General features: G+C 42.1%; 1 protein-coding gene and 1 long non-coding RNA gene across 2 annotated transcripts in view; one reads left to right on the top strand and one right to left on the bottom strand.

Moving 5' to 3' along the window:
• Window positions 1-22806, top strand: part of POU2F2 (POU class 2 homeobox 2) — a 32414-nt gene extending 9608 nt beyond the window's left edge. Inside the window, exons 2-16 of the mRNA XM_069947188.1 lie at window positions 7191-7250; window positions 8320-8354; window positions 8440-8481; window positions 9718-9882; window positions 11501-11695; window positions 15018-15123; window positions 15558-15649; window positions 15933-16079; window positions 17499-17640; window positions 18015-18163; window positions 18370-18546; window positions 19285-19348; window positions 19635-19797; window positions 20668-20741; window positions 22121-22806. Of these exons, the coding sequence (XP_069803289.1) occupies window positions 7199-7250; window positions 8320-8354; window positions 8440-8481; window positions 9718-9882; window positions 11501-11695; window positions 15018-15123; window positions 15558-15649; window positions 15933-16079; window positions 17499-17640; window positions 18015-18163; window positions 18370-18546; window positions 19285-19348; window positions 19635-19797; window positions 20668-20741; window positions 22121-22404 (1887 nt within the window). The 5' untranslated portion in view covers window positions 7191-7198 and the 3' untranslated portion in view covers window positions 22405-22806. The remainder of the gene's footprint in view (window positions 1-7190; window positions 7251-8319; window positions 8355-8439; window positions 8482-9717; window positions 9883-11500; window positions 11696-15017; window positions 15124-15557; window positions 15650-15932; window positions 16080-17498; window positions 17641-18014; window positions 18164-18369; window positions 18547-19284; window positions 19349-19634; window positions 19798-20667; window positions 20742-22120) is intronic.
• LOC138769029 (uncharacterized) lies at window positions 1387-18530 on the bottom strand. The gene is made up of 3 exons (XR_011359195.1): window positions 18384-18530; window positions 6131-6249; window positions 1387-1786 (listed from the first exon to the last, which is right to left on the bottom strand). It is a non-coding gene; the product is annotated as an uncharacterized lncRNA (long non-coding RNA).
• Window positions 22807-25744: the final 2938 nt, after the last annotated feature.

Genomic DNA, 25744 nt, shown 5'->3' with positions numbered 1-25744 from the left:
ACCCCTCTGTCCCTCCTCCCCACCCTCTTCATCATTAGGAATGCTCCCAGAACATTTTCTCCTGTCTTAACATTTGCACAGGTGCCTTAACAATCCAGCCCATGTGCCGGGCTGCCACAGGTGGGGAATAGGAGAAAATCTGCCTGGAGTATTCCTAATGATGAGGAGGGCGGGGAGGAGGGACAGAGAGGTTGTGCCAGCCTAATGCATACACAATCTAGGCCACGGCTGTTGGGCATGGGGCTGCAAGTTTAAAAGTTGTTTTTTAGGACAATAACTGCATCACCTGCCGAACGGACCCCAGGACAGATCTTGGATTAATAGCAGCTATCTAAAGGTACAAGCGGTTTGGGGGGGTCAGATTGTGGGTACTGAGTTGCTTTAAAGGGAATGTACTGTCAGGCCTGGGCTGAAGCACTGGAGGCGGGCCAACTCACCCCCAGTGAGAGGAAACCCCTGCCCCTCTATGATACGGCTCCATTGATTCTAAGGGGTTATCCAGCAAAAATCTTTTTCTTTTTAATCAACTAGTTTCAGAAAGTTATTTAGATTTGTAATTTACTTATTTTTAAAAATCTCAAGTCTTCCCATCCTTATCAGCTGCTGTATGTCCTGCAGGAAGTGGTGTATTCTTTCCAGTCTGACACAGTGCTTTCTGCTGCCTCCTCTGTCCATGTCAGGTTTCTCCAAACCTAAGTGTGCAGCATTTGATTACCGATGACTGAAGAAGTTGGATGCAGCCTTAGGGTGTCCTAAAGAACATGGATACATATGGCCAAAGGGTGTGTCCACTACAACCAATCCAACTTCTTCAGCCATCGGTGATCACGCTTGGGTTTGGACAAACCTGAGGATGAGGTTGCATGCTTGAGGTTTTTTCATAGGGTCAATTTACACAGAAAAATTATCTGACAGATAATCTGCCAAAGATTTAAAGCCAAAGCCAGGAATGGATTTGAAAAGAGGAAAAATCTCAGTCTTTCCTTTATGACCTGATCTCTGTTTATAGTCTGTTCCTGGCTTTGGCTTTGAATTTTTGGCAGATAATCTGTCAAATAATCTTTCTATGTAAATGGACCCTGATGCACGCTAATCTGAATGGAGTGTGCCTGTGTATTGGGGACAAGTGAGGCTATGTTCACACACCAATATACTTTTTGAGTGGCAAAAGCAGTGTGTGAACAGGTTAAAAAAAAAAAAGCAGTTTTTTTCAAAAGCAGGTGGTAAATAATGCGCATATTTACAATTTGGAGAGTCATAATTATTTATGGCTTTATGGAACGCATTATAAAATTGCAATTACAGCCGTATTTTAGTATTGTTTTACTGAGAGTGAACGCAACCTGAGAGTGAATCTAGTATGAGTGCAGAGGTTACACTGTTAGGTCATACAGAAAATGACTGTATATTCTGAAGTTACATAAACACAGACTGCGGTTGTCATACCCTAGCACATGGTGGGGTGAGATGTGAGATGTGGATATAATAGAGACATAACACACTGTGGGAGACAAACACAGAAGACGAGGCAGCACTGAGAGTAACTAGAACCCGGCCACTCATTGGTTAATGCAGTGAGTGTGGCAGAATGGGGGTTAACAGCGAGTGTGGGAGGGTTAGTTCCTACAAGCTGTCTCTGCTTCATGACTTTCTTATATCTTCTGTGATCTCTGCTCGCTTGCAGCTTCCACTTCTCATCATGGTGATCTCAAATCATTGGGCAACAGGTGAGATTTGCACTGCAAATGGTGGTGCGGGCACTAACCGAGCCACATCCCGGAGGATGCTGGGAAAGAGAATATATAAGTTAGGTCACTTGTAGAACTAGTAGTCCCAGCACAGCTCTTTTGCAATTGATGGTTCTTGCAGAAAATATAGACTTTATATGAATAACACTTCTGCAGGACGCTTTATATAACTTTAGTAAAAAATTTAAGAGAGTGTCACACCGAGTAGTGCAAGACAAAAGTGAGTGGGGGGCAGCGTATGAGGTGAAAAGTCTAACCTGACAGTATGGGACGAGAACTGTGCTGCCTGAGAGCACCGTGGGAGGTTTCACAACTGTGTATATGTTGTGTTATACAGGATCGTATTGATGTGTGAGACTTCCACCACCATCTGCAGGCATCATGTATGTGGTACCTGTAGGATTTCATGAGCGCTTGTGGTGCGGAGATGACCCAGACACAAGACACTGAGAAGAGTTGGTTTATTTATTTTGCTTTTGCAACATATACCGCAGTGTTGTACAAAGATGGTCAATGTTATTTATATCAGTGCCTGTTGCACAGTCCTATCTTACTAGGACCAGTATAATGGGAAGGCAGTAGAGATGAGCAAACCTGGAGCATGCTCGAGCCGATCCGAACCCAATCGTTCGGCATTTGATTAGCGGTGGCTGCTGAAGTTGGATAAAGCCCTAAGGCTATGTGGAAAACATGGATATAGTCATTGGCTGTATCCATGTTTTCCAGACAACCTTAGGGCTTTATCCAAGTTTAGCAGCCCCAGCTAATCAAATGCCGAACGATCGGGTTCGGGTCGACTCGAACCCGAACCCGGTTCGCTCATCTCTAGGGCTTTACCCAAATTCAGCAGCCACCGCTAATCAAATGCCGAAAGTTCGGGTTCGGATTGACTCGAGCATGCTCCAGGTTCGCTCATCTCTAGAAGTCAGCTAACTAGAGGTAAGCGAACCTGCAGAAAGAACGAGTTAGCATAAACTCCAATGATCTGCATTTCAGTTCTGCTGCCTGGGGAAGATGGATATAGCCCAAGGACTGCCTGGAAAACATTGATACAGCTTATTTTTTCCCGTCAGTCCTTGGGCTGCATCCATGTTCTTCAGGCAATGAGATTCGAGTTTACAGCAGGTTTGCTTATCTCTACAACTAACTTGCTGAAAAGAATATACTGACTTGCTTGACCAATTCCTTCATTGTTCTAATCTGAAACATATAAGCTCTATATAGTTACCCAATAAGGCTGGGTTCACACTGCATTTTTGCAATCCATTTTATGCAAAAAAACTGATGCATTTGTGTGTATCCGTTTTTCCATTGACTTCCATAATAATAATAAAAAAAAGGCATCCTTTTTTAGCGTTACACAAAAATGTGTTCGACTAAGTTATTGTGTATGCTAAAAAAAAACAAACTGACATGCTTTGATGCGTTTTTTGGTCCATTTTTTTTTATGATGGAAGTCAATGGAAAAATGGATCAAAACAGATGCACACAAATGCATCAGTTTTTCATTGGTTTTTCATCCTTTTTTTTTTTTTTCATTTTTTTTTTGTGTGTGCCTAAAACGGATGAAAAAAATGGATTGCAAAAATGCAGTGTGAACCCAGCCTAACATGTACAGGCAGTCCCATATGTAGGTTAAGGAGGAACACATGTATTTCTATGAGATCTCATCTATTCCTGGCTTTATGTTCAATAATTGCAATTAGAAACCTGAATGTGTTAACAAATACTAATGCAGAAGTGGTGCGGTTTCTATGAGTTTGGTTAATTCTCATTGAATTTATAGAATAAGGCTACTCCATGATGGCACTATGTTTTTTAATTGGTAAAAGCGGCCGTTTTTTTGATAATAGCCGTTATGTGATAAGTACGGCTGAAAATAATGATCATGTTTTGTTTTTTTTTACTTTAAAAACTGTGTGAACATAGACTAAGGCTATCTATATTCTAAAATAATCCTAAAACTTTTCAGTTTTCATTCTCACCACTGGGGCTAAAACTAAGCTGAGACTTCCTGTTCTGTCTGTAATGATAAGAGGAGGCTGCTGTAAAGTGATCTGTACAGCACTGCAGCATCATTTGACACCATTAGATGGATAGCATCAATACAAGACATTAGGAGTTTCCTATCGGATGACCTTTTCAAAGGTCACAGAGCACGCTCAATGATGTTTTACATTCATCTCAAGGAGAAAGAGTCTGTCTATGTCCGTCTATGTCAAGGAGTTTCGCTGTAAAGTGTGTCACTAAATGCAGTTAGGAACAGCCCAGGCAATATGGCAGCCCCCTTAATAATGTACAAAAACTGAAAAGTCAGAAAATAGAAACTGACTAGAATAAGAGAATAAGTTTTAGTATCTGACTCTAATCAGTAATTTTAGTTGACATATTCCCTTTAAGTCTCTCTGCGCCTCCAACTGTGCTGTGACCGTGGTTGACATTCTGTTTGTGACTCTGGATTGGCCTTTTGGATGGTCACTAACATAATGGATGGACTCCAGTGCTGTCTCTTCTCTTTCACTGCGATGTATCATAAATATATTACTCTCCTCTAGACAGTATGAATCAGTTGTACAACTAGTAAATGTGCAGTAAAAACAAGGTAGTTTGAACCCACATCCCACTAAATGTCAAGTTTCATGTTAGTTTAAGCGGTATTCCGATAAAAAAAACTTTAGCAAGTCGACTGTCAAAAAGTTATACGGATTTGTAATCTACATTTGTTTAAAAATCTCCAGCCTTACAGTACTTATCAGCTGCTGTATGTCCTACAGGAAGTGGTTTATTCTTTCCAGTCTGACACAGTGCTCTCTGCTGCCACCTCTGTCCATGTCAGGAACATACATTTACAAATTTGTGAACTTTCTGAAATGATTGATTTAAATTTTTTTCCCACCTGGAGTATCTCTTTAACTTTAGGATTAGAGATGAGCGAACCGGGTTCGGGTTCGAGTCGATCCGAACGTTCGGTATTTGATTAGCGGGGGCTGCTGAACTTGGATAAAGCCCTAAGGTTGTCTGGAAAACATGAATACAGCCAATCACTATATCCATGATTTCCACATAGCCTTAGGGCTTTATCCAAGTTCAGCAGCCACCGCTCATCAAATGCCGAACGATCGAGTTCGGATCGACTGGAGCATGCTCGAGGTTCGCTCATCTCTATTTAGGATGTGTTCATATCAAGACCATAATGGTGTCAAAGCCTACATTTGGCTATTTACTATAGATAAGACCAATTTAGGCCGTATAATGACGACCATCAGGACATCTTTAATACATAAACAGCGGCTAATGTCAGGATTTTCTTGGTCACTGTTGGTGAAAAGTTGAGAATACCAAACAACAGATATGCATCCCCTTACTGGAATACTAGACTAGTAATGGGAATAAATTAGTGATATGTCATTTTAACATATGGCATTGTTATCTGGGATGACGACAACGTGTACAGGGAAACCATGGATCGCAAATTGTTCGTAAAATATTCTGAAAAATCTAATGTATAGCCAGCTACATAATGTATAGCCTATACCTGGCACCATTGCCAGTCAGCCTTCTGTTTACCATACACAGCTATATACTTTTGCTAGTGGCTATACCTGGTATTACAGCTCAGTCCCCTTCACATAAATGGAAGTGAGCTGCTCCGAGCTGTAATACCAGACACTGCAGGTACCAAAAGTATAGATACTCTTTGGAGCGTTGCAATACCTTTAGTACGGTTACTGGTATGGATATGGTCAATTTTCTAGAGAACCAATTTAAATGTGTACTCACAGATCATATTACCATTTACATGTAAAGCTTGTAATATACATAGTGCACAAAACTGGATATTAGATGGCTTTCCCAATCCTTGAAAAAAAAAAAAAAAAAGGCATGTAATTTATATATTCTCTACTGAGTCGGGTCTCCTTACTCGATGGGTCTACACTACAGCCTGGGCTGCACACAACCAATGTAATGTCAATGGGCAGATTTACAAACAATGAATAATGTGAAGCTCTGTGTATGTGTGCACGCTGCATGGGACGCTGGTATTTCTTAAGTGTCGTGTGTATTTTTAGTATATTTTTCGGTAAATGGGCTGATAGCAGGGAAACTAGAAGCAGAAGTGAGACTACCCCCCCCCCCCATAGGCCTCCCTGACTGAATCAGTAATCCCCACAACCTCCTGTGTATGTACTGTAATGTCTAAGTGGAGTGAATAAGAGGCCACAACTAAAACATTAGGGACTGTGGGAAAAGACATTGTTCCTTCCTCTCCCTATTATACTCTTCTCAGTGCTGTCAGGATATGCACAGCATCTAAATATTTCCTCATTTTTTGCAAATATAACAGCAATGAGAAATCATGGACAGACAGGTTATTATTTTACCATTATAGTGCGGCGCACACTGGAATATTTCTTACAGGATCTAGTTCTCATTTCCCTTTTTCTGCGCATTTGATGCTTTTGCTGCAATGTTTCTATATTGTTCTTGGTGAAACTGGAATCTGGAAAGTAAAGGAGAGATTAGATAATCACTGTCCTGGGTCAGGGTGTGGTATGGATGTTCATTCATTCATTCATTCATTCATTCATTTATTCATTCATTCATTCATTCCTCAGTGCACTTTATTACTGGGAGCCATCTAGTAATAAAGCATTCGAACAATTCCTATGTCAATTCTCTGTCAAAAGCATAATAGACATCCAAGGCTACTCTTGGAATTTTTGTTAGGCATTTTGCATTGTATTTCTTCACTAGTTGAAAAATAGACCATGTGTACATGCCCTGTCCTTATTGAATAGATGTGGCAATGAAAATGGTAGAAATATGAGCTGGTCTGTTTACCAGTGGTACATACTTTCCCTTACTTTTTTGGCCAGATACAGCACAGCACATACTTCTCTCTGTTACGCCATGATATAGTGCTGGTAACATTGCACTGGATGAAAAAGACTGGCACTTTTCTGGAGGACAGTACAGCACTATGAATAGCATGTGGTGGTTAAAGGGGTTACTGATGCACAGCAAGGAAGGGGTTACACTAAGCTTTAAAAAGTTGAAAAAGGAGGGAAGCCTTGATTTACCTTTTATAGACAATGCAAATCCTATGGAGCATAGAGAGAGCCTCAGTCTGTATGAACACAGACCAGTGTCACATTCATACATAGTAGCACATCTCTGCCCATATGTCCTGTATTCCCTCTTGATATGGATTTCAGAGCCATTTTTCTTGTAATATGTTACAAATCACATATACTATTACCTGGGGGGCAGTGACCATTTAACTAACTAAAAGCTGCATATGTTCCTACCCTGCATTTATATGGAGAATATAGCTTCACAGTTTCTGATGTATATACAACAATAATTCTGTGCTGTCTGTATACATTAGTATATCTGTATATCTAATTCTAATAAAACATCATCTCTCTTGTCTGTCTACAGAAATAAGAATGTCTAAACCGGGACACCTCGGCAAATTGCACGCAGAAGGGGGTGTAGCAGGTAATGACTGTTCTTATATTTCTATGTGACACTGACAGATAGTGAGCACTCCCTTTTCTCGTGTATGTGTCACTGTCAGAATATAGGAGATCATTTCCTGCCTGTCAGACTGTCAGACCATAAAAGTTCTGCTGCCCACGCTGATAAAGACTATACAATAATAATACTAATGGCCTCGTAACTGAGGGATACTGTTATAGTGATCGGGGGCGTAGCTGTGGAATGGGCGGCAGGCATACCATGTGTCAGGGAGAACACCAATAAGCCATTCTACTATGGACGGGGTATTCAAAAACAAGACTTGGGCAAATTTTACCCATTTTGCCCTGGGTGTCAGAAATCCTTGCTGCTTCTCATGTGGTAGACACAAGCAGATTGAGACCCATCTACAGTAAAAGCCCACCCCTTTGAGAAGAGAAGCTTTCTTGATATAACCACCCCCTAGAAGACCAGCGTGTGAGTATATATATATATATATATATATATATATATATATATATATTTCCAGCCGACAACATCCCGATTCGCCATCGTACAATCTAAACATTTCCCGGCCTCAGATGCCAAACCAGGAAAGGGTTCACAGTATTTCTATCCCTTTAAGTGTTAGTCATACAATGTAGGTCCACAGAAATAATACATTGAGACCTTTTTTTTTTCTTCTGTATGTTTTTTCCCAATATTAAAGTTAGGGAAGTCCAGTTTGTGATTTTTTTTTAAAAAAAATTTTTTAATACTGTGAGAATTTCTCACCCCGAGTGACACATTGAGGAAGTCCTCTCCTGTATAGTACATTAGTCTATTGGAAATACTTTTTATACCTATGTGAACAGCGATGAGTGAGCGGTTCCCACCACACTGAGGTTTTCATGTATGATGCCGTGGTGGGAACCTCCTCTATTATATGTACATTTAACGTAGTGTAATTAGGAAGTTTGTCTTCTCTTTTTTTTTTTTCCCATGCCAAAATGCTGACCGGTCTTATCCAGAATTGCTGTCGTGGGTTATATAGGAGAGAGAGCTCAGATATTTCTTGTTCCAATAACCGGATTATTTTATGTTTTTACAGACAGTGAAAGGAATGGTGCAGATTCTTTACATGAGGTATGAGACCCATTTCTTTTCACATTTTTTTTACATGTCTAGGTTATACTTGTATTGCTCAATCCTTGTGATTCTTTCTTTTTAGGTGCAGCAAAACAAGGGATCTCCCTTCTCAATGTCTCCAAAGGTATGTAGACAAATGCTAGTGGATCCTTAGGGTTGGGAATAGAGATGAGCACAACTCATGGTCTGGGTCCGTCCGATACTGAGTGTGCGGCATTTGATTACCGTTGTCTGCAGAAGTTGGATGCAGCCCTAAGAAGTCCTGGAGAACACAGATGCAACCTATGGCCTTAGGGCTGCATCCAACTTTTTAGCCACTGGTAATCAAATGCTGCACGCTTAGGTTTGGATGGAACCAAGCGTGCTCACGTTGTGCTCATTTCTAGTTGAAAACAGACAAGACAATTGCAGATATCTATAGACTAGTCACCCCCAACTTGTGATTCTCCAGCCATTTTGCAAAACTAAAATTCCCATCATGCCCTGACAGTACACACCAGGAATAGTAGTTTTCCATCAACTGGGGAACCACAGGCTGAGGTCCACTGCTATAGATGTATGCTGGAGCAGCAAGATCAGAATCACTTCCAACAAGTATACTGTGTGGTCTGTTGGTGATTCACTGTGATCATCTGTGCATCAGGGACCTCGCAGGGGAATCCCCAAAGCCTTTACTGCATTGCACCCGTTTCCTGAGTTCTCTTTTTTTTTTTATTTTAACTTCCCCCAAACCCACCATTACTGTAATTCCCTATAGACCAATATTCTAAATATTCTATTTCTCCCAAGTGAATTAAGTAGTTCCTTAACCCCATTATAATGTGCTGAGCTTGACCTGATTTAAAGGGAATGTGGTCACTATGTTTATTAATAGGCTGACACTTCCTGTTCAGCAGAATTAAAAAATTCCAACAGTTTCATCATCTATCATCGCAGTCAGGATTTCAGTGGCCATAATGTGGATGATAGTCATAGCTCCCCTCCTCCCTCTCCCTGCACAGGTTACAAAGCATGTCTAGAGAACTCTTCCATTAAAGTCAACAGAATCCCCCCAGTCTATTTTTTCCTATGTCCATGCAGCTGCTGTAAAGCGTATCTCTAAATGCAGTTAAGAAGAGAGATGCTTAGGCAATATGGTTGACCCCATAATAATATACAAAAAAAATAAAACAATATACAAAAAAAATATTTTGGTGTAAAATATTGGTGAAAAGTAAGTCGGCCAAGAGGGTGTAGAGAAGAACTTGTAGCATGTAATAATACAGAATACATGTAATACATTAAGCACAACTTCTGCCTGTCTCATCTAGTCTTAATAACACAGTACTGTATTATTAAATGTATTTTTATATATGTACAGATTACAGATGAAGAATGTGGGGAACGGTCCCCATCCCTTCCTGGCACTCCAGTTCCCCCAACGCCTTCTGCTCCCCCTACCCCACAGGCTCCTTCTGCCCCTCAGCAACCACCTACCTCCCTCCCTCAAACACAGCTCCTCCTTGCTGGCAGCCAGCTGGCTGGGGTAAGTTCCTCAATGTATGAGAGTATTGTAGTAAGTTTCTGGTGCTAGGAGAACTGGAACCTCCCTCTGTTTGCAGTAAAGGGGTATTCCCAACTCTATGAGTTACCCTCTTGAGTTATCCCCTGTTAGAGAATACCAAGCTGGTTGGTGGGAGTCCCAACTGCTGGGACCCCCGCTGATCATGAGACCAAAGGAGAATTAACCCCTGAATGAATGGAACATTAAAAGCATTTCAGAGGCATAACGTGAAACCGGTGGGCCCCATTATAAAATCTATAACAGGGTGCCTCATCTATAATGCTTATTTAGGGAAAGAGAGACTTTCTGGGCCCCTAAGGCTGATGGGCCCAGGTGCGACCATCTATAGCTACGCCCTTGATGTGTGTCCATCCAGAACTCGGCACATCTGATCCCCACCAATCAGCTTGTTTACCTCTTTAATGCATCAATGATGCCGATTTTATTCTTGTTCTTCTTTTTCACCTTCATTCCTTTCCAACCCCCCCCCCCCCATTATGTGTGTATTTATTAACATCCCGCCATGTACAGAGCTCCTGACATCATTTCTAACACCATAGTAGATCAAAAGTCAGGAGAGTGTTAATGGCTGTGTCCACTCTCACAGCCAATGAATCATGAAACATGAATCACCTTTGAAATAGGTTGTATTTTTTTAAATCTTATTGTTTTGTTTTTATAGTTCTTTTCCAGTCCTTTGTGTCTCTATGGCAACAGGCAACAAATAAAACCTGCATAGTCTTTTAATTTGCCCTCTATTCTTCCTAACCCACTGACTGTAAAGTATACTGGCATACAGTGGTGAAGAGACGGAAAAGAGTTTGGACCTGACTACAAAGGGTTTATTTGTTGTCTGTTACCATGGAGACTCATAGGTCAGCATAAGAGCTGAAGGACACTTTTCATCAAAACTTATTGCAAAGACGCTTTTTATTGTAGACGCTTTGGGGCAATAAAAATATATGTTTCTGTGCCCTGAGTGATCTTTTAAAGATACGTCTGCTAAAGCTATACAACGTATTCACTACTTTTTGTCTCGCTCTGCTGGATCCAGATGCTTGTGATCTCCTCTACAAAATGTTTACTGACTTTTCTGAACCACCAAGCGACTCATCAGCTGTAAAATGTTATTTCTCAAATGCAATGAAGATGGAAAACCTATTGGTTGTTATGGCCTAATGCAGGGATGGGGAACCTTCAGTCCTCCAGCTGTTGCAAAACTACAATTCCCATCATGCCTGGACAGCCTTTTGGCTGTCCAGGCATGATGGGACTCGTAGTTTTGCAACAGCTGGAGGGCCAGTGGTTCCCCATTCCTGGTCTAATGCAATGTTTATGCACCTAAGCTCAATTGACCCGGTTTCTTACATCTGCATGTGTCATATATAGTATTTATGGTGTCATATTTGCATGACTGTTTATATATATATAAGCATTTGCTGCTTTGCTTCATTCTGATTATCTTTTCTCACTGCATTGTATTTTTCTTCCTTTTTATTTTATGCCCCATTTTTTATTTTTTATTTTGTCCTTGACCCTTTTCTGTTTCCCCCTGTTTGCGTTGTTTCCTCCTCCCTGCTTTTCTTTCTCCTGGCTGCAGCTAACTGCACTCCTCCCTGCACAGCAGCAGTTGCTTCTCCAGCAAGCTCAGCTTCTAGCAGCTGCTGTCCAGCAATCCAACGCTGCTGCCGCCGCCAGCGCCTCCCAGTCAGGGTCCGATACCCAGTCTACCCCCAACAACCAACAGCAACCCCCCCAACTTGCTTTGTCCCAGCCCATCCACCTCACTGCACAGGTGAGCACGGCGTGTGTCCAGGATCATGATGGTTTGATTGTGAATAAAGAATTTGCACTTTTTATATTGTAAAGCTACATAGTATACAGGATAAGGGGCTCTGGTGCGGCTTATCCCTCCAAGAACAAAAAAATGTAACACATCTGAGCCTTCTCTACTAACATCTTTCATGGAGAGTTGGGAGGCCACCATACATCTTGACCAGTAGGCTGAAGCCACCAACAGCGAGCAGGAGGCTCACTTGACTTTAGCAAAATGGTGGCTTATTGTGGGTGAGGGTCTGATCTTTGGGATTACCACCAATCCCCACTTTCTTTCTGTGCACAATGGTGCCCACTTTAATGGGCCTGACTGCAGCTTTCTGCACAGTTGCATGACTGAGATCACCACTGTGCAGGGAAGACTAAAGGCCTTATTACACGGCACGATAAGGGTGCCGTCCTGTCAGCTCAGCACTTGCTAACCCCCACCCCACACCCCCGCTTGCTGCCTATTATGCTATTATGCGCCACAGACGGGGAGTAGGGAGCAGCGAGAGGGGACACAGAAGGGGCTCCCTATTGAAGTCAGCGGTGGTCTGCTGCCGTCACTCCTTGTACAAGTCGTGCTCTTTCAACTAGAGATGAGCGAATCTTTCGGACTTTTGGTCCGAAAGCAGTTTGCTCGATCGTGATGCCTGTGATCCTGGCCGCCGAGTTGCACTCCCGGGAATATGCGGCCAGGATATTCCAGGGAATCGATCTGGAATTCCCTGGAATATCCTGGCCACATATTCGTGGGATCGCAACTATGCAGCCGGGATCACAGGCATGATAATAGAGCGCAGATGCCATCGGACCAAAAGTCCGACGGTCCGCTCATCACTACTTTCAACATGTTGAAAAATCACGATCAGCATAGTTATGCTCAGCCAATCGTGGCTGAGCAGGTGATGACGCGGCAGAAGGGGGCCAGCATGAGGGACGGCTGGAGCATGAGGGCCGGCCGGCCTCCCGGAGATGACGTTGTTGACCCAAGATGGCGGCCGGGGTCGACCGCGAATACGTAAGTATAATGCACCACACTTCCGGGATGGGGGGAACACGGGGGAGGGGGCCATTTACTTAAATAACACACATTACAAAGTCGTATATCTTTGTAATGTGTGTTATTTAGTGAATAAAAGTTAAACACCGCACTACCCCTTTAAGGGATCCTCAGGGATTTGGCTGCAACTTGATAAAGTAAAAGCATATCCTAGCTTAGTGCATTATATATCAAAGGGTCCCGCGGGTGCAAGCGAGCGCCGATCTCACTGATTTGCCTTTGGAAGAATAAATCGCTGCATCATTTGTGCGGCCTTTAACATTCATTGTTATCAGCCGCACATTCACATGTAAACAGAGATATGTGTGTCGGATACTGATAAATATAAAGCCCCTATTACACTGGGCGGCAGGAGGAGCAAACAAGCGCTGTCAGCGCTTGCTTGCTCCTCGTTCCCCATTTGCTGACTGCGCTATTACAGGTGTCGGCAGCGCGCAGGTGAGTACAGGGGGAGCTGCGGGGGGGATGCACGGGTGATCGCTAGATCGTCCATGCAACCTATAGCAGAAGGTGGCGGTCTGCTGCTGCTGCTCCTATTCCATAGAGCGACGGCAGCTATATTAGCAGTTTGTTTTTCAACGTGTTGAAAGACAAACGACAGCAACGATCAGCCCACATCGTTCATGTCAGCTGATTGTTGCCTTCTATTAATCGTTTCATGTAATAGGGCCTGAGGAGGGGGTGTTTTCCCGCTTTTCGGCTGATTGCTTGCACTTTTACATGGTCTGAATATTAGCAGAATGAGCGTTTCTAGGAACTGATAATCGGCCCGTGTAAAAAAGGCCCTCATCTGTTCTATATGAAGCGTGCTGCTCTATGGAATTACAATTACTTTCGATCGCTGTTGGCTTTTATCACTTATCTAGGTCTATGTCTGCAAGGTAGGTGACAGGAAGTCTGCCGTGCACAGGAATGATTCCCCCACCAGTCACAATTTTATCTAGAATCTCTTCACAATCTCCTGAAACCTATGCACATATATTATTACTGAAAATACTATTATTTCCCTTAAAAACCAGATGGCACTTTTTTTTGATTTTCTGATTAGTTTACAACTTGTATTTATCTCTAAAACATCAAAAAAGATGTTTTATGTTCTTAAATTTGCCATTTCCCTAATGCTCATTGTGTATTAAACCGTGCGCGTACCAGATCAATAGAGAATGACGCCGGACCTTTGATCAGCCGGTAGTGCAAATAGCGTAGCCTAAATTCCCAGGCAACTCTCTAACTCACAGTGGCAGATTCATCAGACGCACAGCTGATTATCATTGCAGTCTATGCTCTGGAGAAGAGATTCATAAATGTTATAAAACATAAATATAACCTTCCTAATTTGCAATGAAAGAAGCTAAATACATCATAATAACAATAATGATAAAAAAAAAATAATATAGCTACTTTTAATACATTTATATCTCTGTAATATGTAACTGCATGAACAGCAATTCCCTAATATATATTACATTTTATATGCTGCATATATAAATGGGATAAATCAGTGGCCAGATGCCAAGCTTGTTGTAGGATAGCCTGCTACAACCCACTTAAAAATGGGCACCTGCATTCTCCTAATCTCCTGCAGTCATGTAATCGCCGTAGTTATCTCTCCTTTCCTCCCCATACGCAGGAACATTCAGCATGGCCAATCTCTATAGGGTTGGGGTAAGCCACAGCCAGAGCCGTTTCTCTCCAAGAACAAAGGGGTCAGCAGTGGTTTTCCATCACACCTGACCCTAATCTAAGTGGAGACTCAGAAGAGTTCCATACACCTTATACCAGGGAGGTGGAACCTTCATCCCTCCAGCTGTTGCAAAACCACAATTCCCATCATGTCTGGACAGCCAAAGCTTTAGCTTTGGCTGTCCAGACATGATGGGAATTGTGGTTTTGCAACAACTGGAGGGCCGAAGGTTCCCCATTCCTGCCTTATACTGACAAAAGTATAAAGTGTATGGGGACCTTTAGGTCGGGCAGTACTTTTGAGGTATACATGGGGGGTGAAGTTTTTGACAATATTTTATAGTTAATCCTTATTGTTTACTATGATATAATAATGGGACGAATTCATATTTGTGTTCACTGTCTAGTAATCTTCACAGCATTCAGGTGATAAGTGCAAAGCTATTGTAACGTTCACATTTTCAGTGACCGCTGTCAGATTTTACTGTTTGCCTGTATGATGTCCTGTGTATGGTTTCCATCTGCTTGAACATATTTTCTGTCCATTATGTAGGATATCCAGCAGCTGCTGCAACTCCAGCAACTGGTCCTTGTTCCTGGGCATCCTCTCCAGTCCCCTACACAGTTTCTGCTGCCCCAAGCAGGGCAAGGCCAACAAGGTGAGTGCTACCCCCCTGCAAAATCTGCCAATAGAAAGTTGGTGGCTACATAGATTAAATTCTGTGTATAGAATGAAAGATGCAAAAAAATAAAAAATTAGTTCATAATACAATGTAATGCACCTTTAGGGAAACCTCTGTTATTCTTCCTGAATATTTATGAATAAATTGACAAGTGGGCATTACCATTCCCCTTGTCAAAGGGGCGTGTTTTCCCACTATTTGAAACAGTCAGCACCGATTGGATAGGATAATATCATGTAGGGACAAACCTTCAATTGGTCACACCCAGTTGTCAGTTTACTCATGAATAGTGATGTAAGTAAAGAATATTACCATAGTACTGAAAATTAGCCAGAAGGTTCCACCTCTATAAACCTGCAATATAGTGTGTGGTGTGATTTTCATAGTCTAATTTCTTCCTTCTACTTCAGGCCTCCTTTCTGCACCAAATCTCTTCCAGCTACCTCAACAAAGCCAGGGGAATCTCATTCCGGGTCAGCCAAGGTCCAGCCTTCCCACTCAGGTAAGTGTTACAGAATATAAGGCTGCACATAATAACACATATATTGTCTGTATCTATTGGATCTCTTTGTAGTTTCTCTTCTCTTGAAAAATTTCACACCACTCGTGTCCTCATGTTTTGACCTTTTTGACCTCTCTGTCAGCCAAACATAATGTTGCAACATGAGCATCATATCAATCTGATGGCATAGTATTGTGAAATTGTGACCACAGTCCATCCAATGTACTTTTATTATGTCTTATATAAGGAAAGCATCACATAATAGCCTATATTCTCTTTCCAGGCTGTGTCCCGTCCAGGACCCCAGGATCCACCAATTTTGTCACATTCAGAACCAGCATCTCATCCTGAGGAACCCAGTGACTTGGAGGAGTTAGAACAGTTTGCCCGAACCTTCAAACAGCGTAGGATCAAACTAGGATTCACTCAGGTAGGAAAGAGTTTCTGTCACCATAAGTTCCAAAGTAGTATATAATCCAGTGTGTCTGTGTACTACGGTTTCTTTTAGAGGTGCATCATGGGTAGCCAGGTTGGACCTTTCCTTATTTTCAAATCTATTAAGCTGGCCATACACATACTCTCCTGATTCCTCCCTTGGGCTATGTGCACACTGAGCAATTCTTGAGGAATTGTAGCTGAAAGTTTTGAGGCAGAATTCAAGCAGAACTTAAGCCCCCCATTGACTTCTATAGGATTCCTCTAGCAGATCTACAGCAGAAAATTCTGCTCAGAAATTCTGCAGTGTGAACAACAGAGCAGAAAATTGAACACAATGGGACTTTGCTCTGTACATATTTTACGGGAGGAATTTCAAGCTGAATTTCAAGCTGAATTTCAAGCTGAATTCCTCGCCTTTTCCTCAGTGTGCACATACCCTAAGGGCGGGTTCACACTACGGAATTCTCACGGACAATGTCCACGGAATTCCGTCAGCTGTCCGCCCGCACATCTGGGCGCCTTTCCGCTGGCCCCATAGACACCATTCTATGGGCCGGCGTATTCCGCTATACGCTGAAAGAAGTGTCATGTCACTTCTTTTAGCGGATTGCGGAATACGCCGGCCCATAGAATGGTGTCTATGGGGCCGGCGGAAAAGCGCGTGCCCGTGCGGGCGGACAGCTGACGGAATTCCGCGGACATTGTCCGCGAGAATTCCGTAGTGTGAACCCGCCCTAACACATGAACAATCAATTCCCCTAGTGGATTATGCCCCTAAGAACAAAAGGATTAAGCAGTTGAAGTCCAACATGACTGATCCTTCTCTTCAATGACAGCATCTATTGGAGCCCCAAAATAATAACCAGACACACCTGTTCCAGGCTAGGGATAGATTGTGGTAGGCCAGAGAGGCAATTGTTGGAGGTCTCCATGCAAGTTTTACATTGGGGAATACTTATACTATATAATTTTAACCTGCTATTAGGCCTCAGAAAGGTAATAATGTGTTTAGGTAATATGAAGTAGATTGTTATATCATGTTTTTTGGATGCTATTGTGTGGTATAAGGTGAGTGTATTCTACATTTCTTGGCTCCACAGCTCGGTATTGTTATGAGATGTGTTTTCCTATGGCAGTAATAGCGAAGATTCGTCTCTCCAGCTGTTGCAAAATTACAATTCTACCTGGACAGCCAAAGATATAGCTTTGGCTGCCCAGGTATGATGGGAATTGTAGTTTTGCAACGGCTGGAGGGCTGAAGATTCACTATCACTTTCGCACATATGTATGTAGGATGTGATGTATATGGTGGCTGGGATTTCTTGTAGTTCCGCCATGTCTTATGGAGAAACAATGTACTGCTACATCCATGCATTGCATAGTTTAGTTAAGGTTATGTTATATCTTACAGGGGGATGTCGGCCTGGCTATGGGAAAGCTGTATGGAAATGATTTCTCACAGACAACCATCTCCCGATTTGAGGCACTTAACCTGAGTTTCAAGAATATGTGCAAGCTAAAACCATTACTACAGAAGTGGCTAAGTGATGCAGGTAAGATGAGGAAGAATCTGATGTATGGTACAAAAAACAGACCTGCCTCTTGTACCTTTTATTACTTTTATGACAACTATGTATTTTTAACCCTTTAATGATCAGGCCTATTTGATGTTGGTTCACATTTCATCCATAGCAACGGAAGGGTTATAGTTGAGGGGTTGGAGGATTTAGAGTTGGGGAACGGAACTCTCTAAGAACGGGAACTGTACATAAGATCATTGAAGAGGGGGAAAGAACTGTCTTTCTTCCTCTATTACAATAACCCAAAAAGACTTTGCTGTAGACCGAGGATCTGCACCGTCAATATACAGTCGGTGATTATTGATTTTCTTATAATGTTTGTTCTTACACTGATTTTCTCTGCCTAGAAACAATGTCAGTAGACAGCACTCTGCCAAGTCCCAACCCTTTGAGCAGTCCTGGGGGAGGCTACGAAGGGCTCCCCGGTCGTAGACGCAAGAAACGCACCAGCATTGAGACCAATGTGCGCTTTGCACTGGAGAAAAGTTTTATTGCGGTAAGATATGGGGGTGGGGAATGTAGGTTTAATCTGTACTTTCTTCACTGAGCTTATAACATAAGGTGTGTGCAGGATAATACTAGGGTTAGGGGTGTGCTGAACATGGAATTGGGTAGATAAGGTTCATTCATAATACATAATGTCCAAAACCATAGATCTATCTTTCTCTGTTCTTCTCATCCATTCATTATTATGTCGTTCAGAACCAGAAACCTACCTCTGAGGAGATCCTTGTGATTGCTGAGCAGCTGAACATGGAGAAGGAAGTGATCCGCGTATGGTTCTGTAACCGCCGGCAGAAGGAAAAACGCATCAATCCTTGTAGCAGTATACCACTTATTCCCAGCCAGAGCAAAGGACAACTGTATGGGACCCATATGGTAAAATCCTTAGGATTATCCTATGTCCTGAACCCTACATGATAATAGCAACACATAGGGCATGCCCAAGACAATATTGGTATCGGGATATTTAATGTGTATAACAAGTAATATTATTAGTCACTTTCTGCTAGATTACAGCAAAGATTTCACTTTTAATGTTAATTTTTCCCCCCAGATCTCTATGATTTTATAAATGTTAATATCCTATAGATCTGTCCATCTGGGCCCAATAAGCATGTAGTTGGGCTTGATCTGTGCAATTACTATTCTATCATGTTCATTTTTTGTGGTTTTGTAACACTCTTATGCACCCAAGATTAATCGTGTAGGGGTCTGTCTCCTGGGGCTCCCACCGATCATGGGAACGAAGGTCCGTTTCCCCCACGTGAATGGAGCAGCACCACATAATTCATTCTCTATGGGGCTTCTGAATAGAGCCAAATTTAGCGCTCATAGAGAATAATGAGAGAAGTGGTTGAGCATGAGCACTGCCTCTCTGTTCACTCGAGGGACAGTTGTTCTTGTGATTGTGGGGATCTCAGCAATTATATTCTATCCTTTGGATAAGGAACAAGTTTTAATCCTGGAATAACCCCTTTAAACCATTGCATGGTACAAACCTCCACTTGTTGTGCACCTTACAGTAGCCTTGGTTATTCCTCCTGTCTCTATCCTCTGGTTTCCTCATCCACCCTGCACACTCTCATATTTCCTCCTTTCCTTGATCTGCTCCAGGTGTCTCCCCCGGTGTCTGCCCCCACGCTCACTTCCCAGGCTTCCAGTATTCTCAGCACAACAGGTAAACAGACACCCCTTCTTCTCACTGTGCCCCTTATATGCTGCACCCTTGATTGTATGAACCTTGTTTATGGGAACACTTGACATGCTGCACCCCTGTACCATATCTAGAATGGTATGTGATGTAAAGCACGGTTAATATTCGCAAAGTTTATATATATATATATATATATATATATATATATATATATATATATATATATATTATATTAATATATATATTCTTATATCTAATAACCCATTGTCTCTTTTATTTTAATTGTTTGTTTCTCTTTCTATAAATTTAGTGACTACCTTACCTACTGCAATGGGGTCTCTTATACATCCTCGCCCACCCTCCAACACAGCACCCCCATCTGCCACACCTCCTCCAAGCAACAGCACAAGTGCAAGTCCCCAGAGCAGCACCCATTCTGGGCTTAGCCTGACGGGACTTAGCCCCAATGCAGGGTAAGTACTTAAATGAAGAAATTGAATTTTCTACAGTCTATATACAGTCTCTGTAAATGTTGTGCCTGTAGAATGACAATAGGAGCATAAATGCAGAAACCAGCTCCTGTACCACATCTCAATGGCATAAAATGGAGAAAAAAAATAGTGAGAATATATAGATCAAGACAGCAGTAACCTGCCTTGTGTACGCTCTGTGGGGGAGATTCATCAAACATGGTGTAAAGTGAAACAGGCACAGTTGCCCCTAGCAACCAATCAGATTCCACCTTTCATTCCTCACAGACTCTTTGGAAAATGAAAGATGGAATCTGATTGGTTGCTAGGGGCGACTGAGCCAGTTTCACTTTACACCATGTTTGATAAATCTCCCCCTGTGTCTTGATATCCTTACTTTTATATTGTGCCATGTATTCAGCAAGACACCAGTAGCTCTAACATTAAAGGTAAAGGCCCATAGTTAGTGCTGAGCAGAGTTCCCGAACTGTTCGGCTTTGGCAACCCCTAAAGCGGCATCCAACTTCTCCAGATGCCAGGAGTCCAATGCTGAGCGGTCAGGTTCTGGAGGATGTTGGCAAATCCACTCAACACTACTTATAGGGCTAAAATCACAATACTAATTTAGCGTCCAAAACTTTATCAACTTTTCCCCACTGGCCACTTCCCCCCCTGTCCATCCTGGTTTTGAGTAGGGTAAATGTCTTTATATGAACGATCCTTGCTAATAGTGTTTTACAACCTTCCTAATTTATACTTTGCTAATATACTGTTACACATACACAAATGATGTATTATGGAAGGTGTCGCATTGGTGCTAAACAATCACTCGAGAATGTCTTTACCGTCTTATCCGTTTTCTTGGTCTTGCAGGGGCACAGTGCTCGGGGTCAGCCCGGGGTTGAACCCAGCCCTCATGGCTGGAAACCCACTGGCCACCATACAAGGTTTGTAGAACAGGAGAAGTCACATGGACTCTCCGACCCTCACGTGCCTGTTCATAGCATGCGTCATCACATTTACATTTGTGTTGATGGACTGTGAATTTTCCATGACTTTCATCTATATTTGTGAACCCCAGCAGGCAATCTTACATGTGAACACAAATGGTGCTTTAATAGATTTTTTTTTAGGTAAGGTGAGAGGTTGTTTTCTAATGGAGCAATTGCTGTTCTCAGTTTTTTTTAATGACGCAATAAGCAAATCCAAAAACAGCTGGAGAGATGCATGAGTGATGTTACTTACCTTGTTTAACCCCTTTAAAGACCAGGGAGTTTCAGCCCTAAACACCTGAGACTTTTTAGTAATTTGGAGTACATGGTGGTATACTAAATTGATGTGCCATTTTTTAAACATATATATATTGGCACTGCTGCTGCTACCACCACCATTTACTATATGGTGCCCATGTAGACTTAATGGGGTATTCTGGCCCTAGAGTAAAATTTAATATGTTGATGGTGAAGGGTGGGGTGAACAAAATAAGAAACCTCAGCCAAACACTGTCTCAGAAGGAACACCGATGCAGGAGAAAAAAGGCGAGCATTGGAGGACCAGCTCTTGTTAATGCAAATATACCATAAGAAATAAAAAATACTAAAAGAAATACTAAAAGATTTCTTTACAGCCCAATCAGCACTGCTGGGCTCCCTCCATTCCTCGTACCACTGCCCAGTTTTCGAGATTTGAAAATATGCAAATGTAATAGTTTGGTGCACTGGAGGTGGGATTAGCGCCCTCAGTGCACTGATATTCCCTCTAGAGATGGCTAAATCTCGGTCTGTCCAAACACGAGGGTGCAGCATTTCAATACCGGTGGCTAAAGAAGTTGGTTGCAGCCCTAAGGATGCCTGGAAAACATGGATACAGCTATAGGCCATATCCATGTTTTCCAGGACTCATTAGGGCTACATCCAACTTCTACAGCCACCGGTAATGAAATGCTGCACCCTTGGGTTTGGACTGACCCAAACGTGCTTTAGATCTCTAATGCGCTCTCCCAGCTTTTTTTTTTTCTTTGCCCTATTCCTCCTCCCACCCCAGCAGCATATTCATTTTTACTCTAGGCTGGAGTACACTTTTTTTAAAGAGAAAAACTCATCTGTCTCCTATCCAGTATTCCTCTGTGTCTGATATTTGGGTGCCCGCCCATTAAAGCAGCAACACCAAAAGGAATCCGCTCTGCCTACCATCGAAAGACAGTGGCTGGTCATTAAGGGGTTAAACTGTTATATATTTTTGGTTTTATTCATCTCTTTGTAATATTGTTTTAGCTCATCATTTCTGTTAGAGCTGAAATGATTTTTCCTCTCCTTCTGTCTCCTAGCTCTGACCAGTGGTGGCTCTCTGCCACTCTCCGGTCTTGATGCCAGCGGTAACCTCATCCTTGCCAGTGGTTCCAGCATCTCCAACGCTCCCAGTCTGGTGAGCTCTCCGCTCTTCCTGAACCCTGGAGGTCTCCCTCTTCTCGGCTCTGGCCTGGGACGCATCGCTTCTGCTGGTGGTACACCTAGTCTCTCTCCAGCCTCCACCACTTCTTCTGGCGAGGCTGCCATCCCTACCCTACAGCACAGCCCAGGAGGCTCCCAGCACAGTGGGGAGAGCGATTGAAAGAGGAAACCATCTCTTCCCCCCCTTCAACCTCCACCAGCACCCAAGTTGAGTCTCCATAGACATGGTGGCTCCTGGATACTTCAGGGGGGTAGAGGTGTGAGTACTTTTCAGATAGTGTTGCCTCTTTCCCCCCCAACCCTCCAAGTGAAGAAGTGAAATGTGTGGAGGGGGGGGATTGGAACCAAAATGAAGAACCAAAAACAAATTCCTAAACCAAATAAGAACCAAAAAAAAAACAAACCTCGGAAATACTTCAGAGAAACCAAAAATATGCTGCACCCTACTCGGGGTGTACAGAGCTCCCCCAACCAAAGGAATTCCCAAAGACTGAACCTTCCCTCTCCCGGCTCCCTCTTGTTAGTCCTGTTGAGATAGGTGCCATTTTTAGTTACTGATACGTATGAGGTGAATTCGGGGGGGGGGGGGGGGGGGAGGACAGGGAGATCCTCCAAGCTCCTTCCTCCTGTTGCTTTACGTTCTCTTATTATAGAGAATGAATGTCACAGATTTTAGGAGGAAGGGAAGGAGGCTGCAGCGGGAGAGAGTCCGCTCATGAGGTGGGGTGCATGGGTGAAATATGGGAGACCTACTCCCACCGCCCATCGCTCCCCCTCTTCTACACCAAATACCAAAATAACAGCTTTATCCAAAGCCTAACATATCTCTAGAACCTCAGAGTAACTCTGTGTATATGTGTGAAGTCCATATTGAAAAATACACACATAGATTTATTTATAGCTTTTTTATGTTTAGCCAGCACTGAACCTTTTTCCTCTTCCCACCCCTCTTATTTACACCGTATTTATTTACAAGTTGCCTAACATCCCCGTACTACGCATACAAACTCTTCACCATTCTGTTTACAGAAAACTCAATTTAGATTTCCCGTTTCAGCAATAGATGTGGTTAGAGAACGTCTATTAGTTTTTGCCGAGCTGACGGAAAAAAACGAACAATTCAAAAAATTTTCCCCTTTCCCCGGATGTTTTATAAAGAGAAGTTGTAAATTTTTTAAACTTTCTTTTCCCCTTCCCGCGCCTTACCCTATATTTATATATTTTAACCCTTACACTGCACAATAGCTTTTTAGGCTAAATATGTTAGCGACTTTGCTTCATTGCTCCCCCACCCCCATTTTTTAAAATGCTCTTATTCCTATTTATTTATTTATAATGCTGCCGAGCTTTATTTTTGCCTTTTTTTTTTTCTTTTTTTCTTATGGGATATATTTCCAGGATCACGTGTTTCCGTGGATGGACAAACTAAAAAAATAAAAAAACAAGCAAACCAAAAATGAAACCAAAACAAACACAAAGGAGAAACCAAAAAAAGAAACAAAAACTTATTCTTTGCTAACGTTGTGCCAAAGTACAGACTGAAGTTGGTAAAGTGAAGATATATACCAAGAAATAGAGTTACCAAAAATCTTGTGTTCCCCCTCCTTCTGAGCCCTAACATCCCGTGGACAATGGTACAAGAGTCACAAGGGTGAGGGCTGCAGGGGTGCGTCTTTCTCTGTCTTATATACCTCATCTGAAGAAGCCGATATTATTAAAATAAAAAAAGGAAACTCAAGGAGGGAATGTTATCGAAACCAAAAACTTAAAATTCCGGTGAGGTGCAAGGAGCTCAGACTGTCCCTCCTGCATCCCCGTCCAAAAAGCTTTAACGGCCTCTTTGAAAAACTTCTCATTTTATTTTTCCATTTTATTTGTGGGTTTTACAAACAATTTTTTTTTCTCTGTGCCAAAGTATAAAAAAAAAAAAAGTTATAAACTTTTAAAACTTCAGAGAAAGCGCCATGGAAATGAGGGGGAACAAATCGTATACCAAAAAAAAAAATTCCACGTCAGGTGGAGGACTTATCTGAAACATGAATGAAAGAAAAAGAGAGAAACAAACAAGACCAAAAATGAAACACTCTCTTCTTTTTCTTTAATTATTTTTTTTCTACATTTTTTTTTTTTTTTTTTAGCTGTTGTTCTTTTTTGGAAATGTGAACTTTGAACTTTCTTAAAGGGACATGGGCCTCATTATAGCTTTAGCTTTAGATGTGATGGAAAAAAAATAAAAAGGTAAAAAAAATAATAAAAATTCAAAAACATAATCAGGGGTTAAAGAAAGATGATACTGTGAAAAAAAGGGATTCTTTACAAAATGCTGTTGAAAGTTGCTTAACCTGTTACCTGCCAGTGACGTTTGCCTTGACATTTGTCGCAGACTCTCTTGCAGTGAAGGGGTTAACCACCTTTTTTGCCCCACTGCTTTAATTTATGTGGTAAGACTTTCACTGTAGGAATAACGGGGTGCTAGGAGTTGTAGGACGGACTAACGATTGCATGCAGATCTAATTCCTTATGGAGCTCTCCGCTATTATTGCAGTGAGAGAAGCTAAAATGATGCCAAACCATGTGTTTATAGGGGAAGCTTAAGAAGGGTCCCGGCGAAATGCCACAGTTTACTGAAGAACCTATTACCTTTTTTTTCCCCATAGTCGACTTCCTCCTTGGGCCTGTTTTAAAGACATTTGATACCGCTAGTCTGACGTTACTTGTATACAGATTTTCAGACACGGGCGACAAAAACTATTGGGTCTCATGCCTTAAACTAATGCAGGCAAAAAGAAGATATACTGCCCCCCCACAACCACAATAATGACAGCCGCAGTAGTTTCTGTTTTGCTTTGATACCATCATGGTTGAGGCTCAATATTTCTATGGTTACTAAGTCATGAAGAAATAGCTTTATGCATTACGGGATACGTATGTACGGTTACTGACAGTGTTCTGATGTTACCATGGTGGTGGGAATTGCCTTGACAAGTGTAGACGTCAAATGTAAAGAGGACTACCCATAAACAACCCTATAAATGATAGGATACTTAGGCCTCATTTGTATAGGCTTCTTGTTCTTGAGCTTCAGTGTTGTCACTATCACATATATTGTCCGACATTGTCGTAATATACAATCTATCAGGTTAGGGTCCGTCTTCTAGAACCATTGCCAAAGGTGAGGGACCCCAAATCCAATTTTTGGCCATAGAGCAAACATGTTTTACTCAACAAAGATCATAGGATTATCAGAAATGGTTAAACACATTTATTTTGCTGTTTGCAATGGTCTCATTTACCTGTATGAAGAGGGTCGGCGTATGCATAAACACTTGGGGTCCCTGAATTCAGAAACTTAAGCCCCCCCCCTATATACACACACACTGTAAAATGGGAGGAAAAAAAACATGCCAAAGAATTCATATTAATAGCGGTCATGTGTAACCCCAGCCTAAAAGTAGAAAAATGGTTTAATCTTTGACATAGTAATATAAAGTTTCTTCACC

This window comes from Dendropsophus ebraccatus, chromosome 12 (genome assembly GCF_027789765.1).
Source record: "Dendropsophus ebraccatus isolate aDenEbr1 chromosome 12, aDenEbr1.pat, whole genome shotgun sequence".
Lineage (NCBI taxonomy): Eukaryota > Metazoa > Chordata > Amphibia > Anura > Hylidae > Dendropsophus > Dendropsophus ebraccatus.
This window is presented reverse-complemented; position numbering and strand designations above follow the sequence as displayed.